This window comes from Pangasianodon hypophthalmus, chromosome 19, assembly GCF_027358585.1.
Source record: "Pangasianodon hypophthalmus isolate fPanHyp1 chromosome 19, fPanHyp1.pri, whole genome shotgun sequence".
NCBI lineage: Eukaryota > Metazoa > Chordata > Actinopteri > Siluriformes > Pangasiidae > Pangasianodon > Pangasianodon hypophthalmus.
The window spans coordinates 5377796-5385500 of NC_069728.1; the positions used below are offsets into that span (position 1 = coordinate 5377796).

The 7705-nt window shown below is 41.1% G+C and overlaps 1 protein-coding gene across 1 annotated transcript; it reads right to left on the reverse strand.

The window, feature by feature from the left end:
- Positions 1 to 2050: 2050 nt before the first annotated feature.
- Positions 2051 to 7591, reverse strand: tmed5 (transmembrane p24 trafficking protein 5). Its single transcript, XM_026944693.3, has 4 exons — positions 7220 to 7591; positions 6216 to 6313; positions 5928 to 6108; positions 2051 to 4265 (listed from the first exon to the last, which is right to left on the reverse strand). Exons 1-4 carry the CDS (start codon positions 7400 to 7402, stop codon positions 4047 to 4049), a joined length of 681 nt encoding a protein of 226 aa, XP_026800494.1. The 5' UTR covers positions 7403 to 7591; the 3' UTR covers positions 2051 to 4046.
- Between the last annotated feature and the right edge of the window lie 114 nt (positions 7592 to 7705).

Here is a 7705-nt window from a genome sequence, read left to right on the forward strand (position 1 = left end):
AGCAATCATGTCTTGAATGCATTACAAGAGATAACGGTTCCAGACAGTAGCTATTTGGTGACCTTTGCTGTGGAGTCCTTGTACACAAACGTCAATCATCAAGGAGTTCAGGCTCTTCAGTATTTTTTGAACAGTAGACCACTTGAAGCTTATCCTCCTGCAGAATTCATTCTTCAGGTAACAGAATGGACATTAAAAAACAACGTCTTTCTCTTTCAGAATCAACTTTACATTCAAGTATATGGCACAGTAATGGGAGCATGCTATGCACCAAATCATGCTAATTATTCATAATTATTTCTTGGTTGGGAGAATGATTATGTTTACCAATCTATGTATACCAGTAAAATTTTATACTCCACCTAGTGGCATTTTGACGCTAGCCACCTCTGCTCGTCATTTCATTTGGGCAGGTGTCTAATTTAGCTGCTTTAGCTGCAAGCCCCTTTGAGGCAGTTTTGTGTTTGTGGGGGTTGCACCCTCAAGAAGGCCAGTTCCATTGGCAGCCATAAATGCCCATGCCATAACACTTCCTCCACCATGTTTGACACATGATGTGGTATACTTTGGATCGTGAGCTGTTCTTTTCTTTCGCCATACTTTTCTCTTCCCATCATTCTGGTACTCTTAAGTTAATCTTGGTTTCATCAGTCCAACGAACATCCACAGATCATCCACTTTAGTTGTCTTCCGTGGTCTTCCAGGCCTTTTGATGTTGCTGAGTTCATCAGTGCTTTCTTTCTTTTTAAGAATGTACCCAACTGTTGATTTGGCCACACCTAAGGTTTTTGCTATCTCTCTTATAGATTTATGTTGTTTTTTCAGCCTAATGATGGCCTCCTTCACTTGCATTGAGATCTCCTTGGACTTCATATTAGTAGCTCCAATCGAAAAGCTGCCAAATGCCAACTCAATACCTGTTATCAACTCCAGACCTTTTATCTGCTTCATTTGTCTTGAAGTAAATCAACTTCTTGTCAGTCAATTGTCCAAATACCTTTGAGCCCCTGAAAATGGAAGTACTTTGCTGAAAATGGCTGTTGGTAAATGGTAAATGCCACATTTTTGTGGAACCTCTTAAAGTAAAGCTGAAAGTCTACACTTCGATCACATCTTGATTGTTTTATTTCAAATCCATTGTGGTGGTGTATAAAGGCAAAATCACAAAAACTCTGTCATTGTCCAAATACTTCTGGACCTGACTGTATATACAGTATATATATATATATATATATATATATATATATATATATATATATATATATATATATATATACACTCTGTGAATAATGCTCATATGAATGACAATAAGTGTGATGAGAGTTCCTCATAATTATTTCAAGCACTATTAACCTTTTCTAGCACTACGCATATGCATGGTCAGGAGTGTGTGTAAATATACGCATATCCTCACACATAAGAAAAACTTTAATAAAAATCACTGTTCTGCACAGAACTCTATGTATGCACAGTTGATAAATGAGACTCCTGATGAGTTTACACCCGAGACTCACTCCAGCCCAAGCACTTAATCTCCAACCCTGAAGACAACCCTGATCTCCACTCTGCACACAGGTAGCAATGAACATCGAAGATAAAAATATATTTTTACTAGTATTAGATGTTTTTTTCACAATTCTGTCTACACTGTATGAATGATGGTTGATGGAATAAAAGGTAACAGTATCATGTTAACAAGGCTGGCTCAAATCAGGAGAATCAACAGAAGGTAGATAATTAAATTAAAGGGTGACTAAGTGTGGAGCCGGAGGAACTGAGTCCAGAAAGGGTTTAATTTATGGGAATCTTTAATCTTCCTTACTTGTATGCGTGATAGTTTTGAGGCCACTGTACTGTCTCAGGCTTAAGAGCACATCTGTGCATCTCTGCATGCCACGTTTACCCATGATCCCCCTCTCTGAGTGGAACAAAATGACGTAAATATTGGTTAACGCAGAAGTATAAACCAAGCTTTACACTTCATCATACATGGCCATGAGGCTCAGGATCAAAACAGAGCATTAAAAGGATAAAGAAAGGATTCCAAAACTTTACTATAATTAAAATTTTAATGACTTCTGTATGAACTCTTTGATTTGAGACTCACAAACCTCATCAATGGCACAGTCAGTACATCACAGCAATCAATGCTATTAATAAAACATCACCAAGGCAAATATGAATCCAGGTATTTTAGAGGAACTTCTTTCAGTATGTTTTTGTTTTCTCTTATTCATCATATAGACTAGAGGTGTGCATCAGGACCTGGATCCTCCCGGACCAAACAGGAGCAGGCGGTCACATATGACGCCTGTGCGACAAAAAGGACAGATTCATTAACATGGGAGGTGAGTGGGTTCTTGTCATGCGCTCATCACGTTCATCCATTCATCCAACATATTGCAGGCAGTTATGAACAAAAATATTAACTGCAACAGCAAGTGGGATTGAGATAAAAAACAAAAGGTCTCATGCACACCTCTAATAGAGACCAGTATTTATATTACTGCTCAGTAATAGCATAAAGCATTGTAATACAAACTATATTAGATGGCAAACAATGCATTTTTGAGATTTTTTTTATATTCCAAATACACATTAAAACATATCTATGCTATGCAGTAGATTTCCTGAGGGTTCCATAAATGCTGATAAAGAGCCAATATAACTTTATATACTCATCAGGTGTCAGGTATTAAACAGCTGGCAATGTACATGCTTAAAATGACAACAAAAAACAAAACAAAACAAAAAAGATACACACCCTAAAGGTAGCTGTTATATGTGTAGGGAAGAGGTTAAATTAGTGTTTGATGGAAAGTAAAGTAAAGGCATTCATTTGTACGAAGTCGTGAGAGAAATGAACTTTATAAGCTGGTCATTAGAAGATATAATGTTTTATAACCCAACTCATTAATCTTCCTGTTAATGAAAATATTTGGTGTAGATACGCCACAGAAGGACAATTTCATCTGCTAACTTTTCACTAGTAGTCTCCGAGCACGTCGTTCATTCCGCTCGGGATGCGTGCGTAGAGGCTGGACATATCTCATGCTGGACACGCAAGGTCGACTTTTCAGCTAAGCCTGAGCTCATACATCCTGTGGACAAATTACAAAGCCTGAAATGTCTTTCTATAAATCACTCCAGGTCACGCCTGACTCACTCGGCTGCTTGTTGCATTGCTGCAACTGGAGCTGTGGTCAGCGAGGCCAGAGGAACAGCTTGTAGGTCATGTGATCTGCTCCGCTGTCCTGTAGTGATTTATAGACGCAGGATCCCTTTCGCTTTACTCCACAGTGATTCTGGGCCAAAACCAGCCCTTGGCATCGTCCTTTAGGGCAGCTGACACAGTGGGGAGCGCTGAAGAAGCAGCGTTGTCATTAGGTCTTTAATCATGGCCATGTTTTGGGTTTTTTTTGTTACCTCTAAGCAGCATTGTGATAAGTTCCTCAGGTTCCTCAGATATCAATCTTATAGAGCACATCTACAGCAGACATTTCACTGGATATCTTACAGGAAAAACCAAGGCAGGTGAAGTACAGTAAAGTTCTGGCACAGCTGAGTGTCTTTTGTTTCGCCAGGAGCAGGAAAACCATTTAATATGCAATAAAATATTCCCTAAATTAAACATATTTCATTCTGCTGATCTGAGGAAAAAAAGAAAAAAATATATATAAGCAGTGTAGATGTGTGTCAGTGCCTCAGTGATATCTCTACAGTCATTGTTGTTATCAAGTTGATGAATTTTACTTTAAAAATGATGATATAAGAAACTGCAACAATATCAGTTAATTCTTGGTTTAAGTTAAAAATATGTTGAATGTCCTTCTTTTTTTGTAAGATCTGTCACCTATAGCAGCTTAGAGATCTGGGTCTCTTAATTTATAGGCTGAGAAAACAAACCAGGGTGTTCTTGGCTCAGCTTGAGTGGGCAGAAGTAGGTGAAGGTGAGGAGAGGAAGGGAGAAGGTTGATGATGGAGAGAAAACGAGAACATTTCTCTTTTCAGTCCCAGAATTTCTCCTCCCAGATGTTTGGCAGAGGTTACGTGCGAGTTTTCCTCTTGTCGTCAAAGAGGCTGCGCAGCAGGTAGACCTGCACGCAGGACACCACCACCATCACCACCACGTTGGTGAAAGACCAGATGTTGACGCGATCGTAGTTGCTCTCCTGCAGGTTGCGGTCACGCGCCTCGAAGGCCTTCAGCACCGTCTGAATCTGCAGACTCTTCCCTAATCGTGCCTTCACGCTGTTTATCGTGTCCTGGGAAGAGAAGAACACTGAACTAAAACCAGGTACAAACACACAAAGTAAAACGCTGTGGAAGAGTGAGACAGGCTAAAAGAAATGCATGTTATTCTGTTGGAAAAATGCAAAGTAGGTTTGATTCCTCCTGTGCTTCCATTTATAGTAATAATTTATTATTGTTCACCTTTGGAACAGAGAATTAAAGATTTCAGACAATAAGCACACACATAAGCCATATTCAGACAGGATTAAATTTACATGGGGTCCTGGTGTAAATTCGTACGTTACAGGTGCTACTCTGTTATTTTGTTTCCGGTCCTCCTCTGAGAAAATTACAGGCTGAGTTTCACCAAACTCAACCGTCATCTGTTCGAGTCCTGTTGAGATACACGTCTGTGATTTTCTATGCAGATGTCGTCTCACATTAGCAGCTGTTTGACTGCTTGCCGTGTTTAGTCTTGTAGTGTGCTTATCAGTGACCCTTGCCCAGATATTAAACACTTCCTCGATCTCGATACAAAAACGGATGCTTCTTTTATACTTTGTCATTATTGTTTTATTGGATTTTCTGTCTGTAATGCCTGGGTCCAGGTCTGTAATGCCTGAGTACAGGTCTGTAATGCCTGGTTCTGTAATGCCTGGGTCTGTAATGCCTGGGTCCAGGTCTGTAATGCCTGGGTCTGTAATGCCTGGGTCTGTAATGCCTGGGTCTGTAATGCCTGGGTCCAGGTCTGTAATGCCTGGGTCTGTAATGCCTGGGTCCAGGTCTGTAATGCCTGAGTCTGTAATGCCTGAGTCTGTAATGCCTGGGTCTGTAATGCCTGGGTCTGTAATGCCTGGGTCTGTAATGCCTGGGTCTGTAATGCCTGGGTCTGTAATGCCTGGGTCCAGGTCTGTAATGCCTGGTTCTGTAATGCCTGAGTCTGTAATGCCTGAGTCTGTAATGCCTGAGTCTGTAATGCCTGGGTCCAGGTCTGTAATGCCTGGGTCCAGGTCTGTAATGCCTGGGTCCAGGTCTGTAATGCCTGGGTCTGTAATGCCTGGAGACATTTTGTAGAGGGATCTCTGTCCACACCTCCATGCAAACCATTCTGAGCGCCTTTACACTCGGAAACACTTCCTGCACAGCTGCAATTTTAATCGTGAACTTCCTGAAACTAATATTGTAATCTGGAATCTATTTATAACCTGTGAGTCAAACAGAATTGTGGAACGTGGTCAGTTCAGGAATCCTTATTATTCAGAAATATTGAGAGGCATAAAGATACCAACAAGTTAAAGCACTATCACGAGTAATCTGTTGCACAATTTATTTTCCTCTAGCTTTTTCAGTTTTCAACCCTTTTCTTGTTGATTATTTGACGTTAATAAAACCAGTGTTGAAACCATATAAGTGCTACAGTGATATATATTTTGCCACATACTTCACCCATCCTTTTGAGTCACTGCTTCTCATTAACACTTGCTGTGGTTTTTGCTGATCTTGTGAAATGACTTGATGATGATTCCAATATAAAAGTCTTGCTGCTTTCATTTTTGCGAAACCTACCCGTATTTTCAGCTGCGCCTCCAGATCGAGCTCTCCTGAGCTAGGAGGATTCTTTTCATGGTTAGAAAGCTGTCTTGTAAGAGAGCTATTCTCAGTGCTAAGGTGCTGAGATGCGTGTGTTCCCTCACCATGATGTCTTCCAACTTCATGTCCAGCAGGTCAGCGCCTTGCACGTACTCCTTCCAGCTCTCAGGATCTTCTCCGTCATCCATGTTGTCCAGAATGAGCTCGAAGAAAATAACCTTCTCAGACACCGCGCTGAAGGAGTTGTCGAAGCAGAACATGTAGTCTCCATCCTCGGTCTCCACTCTGAGAAAAAAAACGCCAGACACCATTAGGGTATCTAACGTAAAAATAATAATAATAATAATAAATGTAGACAGAAAGAATGAGTGAAAAGTGTGTGTTAAACCTACGTATGAACTCCGTCAGACTTCCTGAAGTCAGAGGCCAGAATGTGACCAGTGGGAGAGGACAGGTAGAAATCCACGTCCAGTCCTGCGCCATCCAGGACCTGCAGATTCAACAACACACATCAGGAAGTCTGTAAACCGCCCTTCGTCGTAATGTCTCTCTAAACCAGGCCCAAATCCCAGGAGACCCCAAGACAATGATGTGAAATAACGACCCTTTGCCTGCAACTCTGACTTCAGATATGTGTTTCATAACACTATTCGGACTGTGCCACAAGTCTGCTCTTTACTGATGTGGAAACTGGTCTTGCACACTCACTGACCACTTTATGGGCAACTGAAGACAGGAACATCATCAGATCATCAGTTTCAGTGAACCCACTGCAGCCTCAGATGTGTGACAGGAGCAGAACCCAGTGTGGGTTTCTGTAGTTATATCCCATCCGCCTAAAGGTTCAGTGTGTTCTGCATTCTGAGATGCTTTTCTGCTCATCATGGTTGTAAAGAGTGATTATTTGAGTTACTATAGCCTTCCTGTCAGCTCAGACCAGTCTGGTCATGTTCGTCTGATCTCTTTCATCAACAAGGAGTTTCTGCACCTAGATCTGCTGGATGTTTTTTGTTTTTCACACGATTCTGTGTAAAATATACAGACTGTTGTGTGTGAAAATCCCAGGAGATCAGCAGTTTCTGAAATACTCATACCAGCCCATCTGGTACCAACATCCATGCCATGGTTAAAGTCACAGAGATCACACTTTATTCTTTATTCTGATGTTTGATGTGAACACTAACTCAAGCTCTTGACCCTGATGTTTCCTGATTATGCCACATTATTTATTTATTTTTATTTTATTTATTTAAAATTTATTTTATTTTACTGCGAACAAACTAATGGCTCCTGGAGCTGCAGGGTGTCACACTGCACCTGGTCATGCAATAAAAAGCAGTAAAAGCTTAAAGTGTGCACTGAACTCGAACAGAAAGCGAAAGGTGAGTGAGTTAACCTGATACTCAATTTCCAAGGAGGCGTCTTTCTTCATGGTTTGGTAGAAACACTCCTTGTGGCCGGGAGGAAGAGTAAAGGTGAAGTCGCTGTCCAGAGCCTGTGTGAAAGCGCCGGTGACTGCACTCCATTCCGACACACACAGCCATAACAAGACTCTAACAAATGCCCAGCTCAGCCGCATTCTGCCTCCAACAACAACAACAACAACAACAAGCAGCTTCTGTGTGAGAACACCAGCAATAACGCCTAAAAGCCGCCTGTTTTAAATTAACAACTCGCTCTTATTTAAGCTCAACTTTCCACTGAAACTTCTCGGAGTGTGTGTGTGCGTGTGTGTGTATGTGTGTGTGTGAGGACACCTCAACCAACTACTTCAGGACCCCGCCGCCCTAAAAAGAGAACCACGTGTGGACTAACAGACTATTTGTTTATTTGTTTGTTGGTTTTTGTTTATTTAGAATATGTCAAACAGAATATCCAAGAA

What these genes read in the sequence shown, in the direction of transcription:
- tmed5 (XM_026944693.3), bottom strand. Translation starts at nt 7,402, where the DNA reads ATGCGGCTGAGCTGGGCATTTGTTAGAGTCTTGTTATGGCTGTGTGTG. An exon ending in CCTTGGAAATTGAGTATCAG is followed by an intron (nt 6,314 to 7,219) that starts GTTAACTCACTC and finishes TTGAATCTGCAG; the next exon opens with GTCCTGGATGGCGCAGGACT. An exon ending in AAGTCTGACGGAGTTCATAC is followed by an intron (nt 6,109 to 6,215) that starts GTAGGTTTAACA and finishes TTTTTTTCTCAG; the next exon opens with AGTGGAGACCGAGGATGGAG.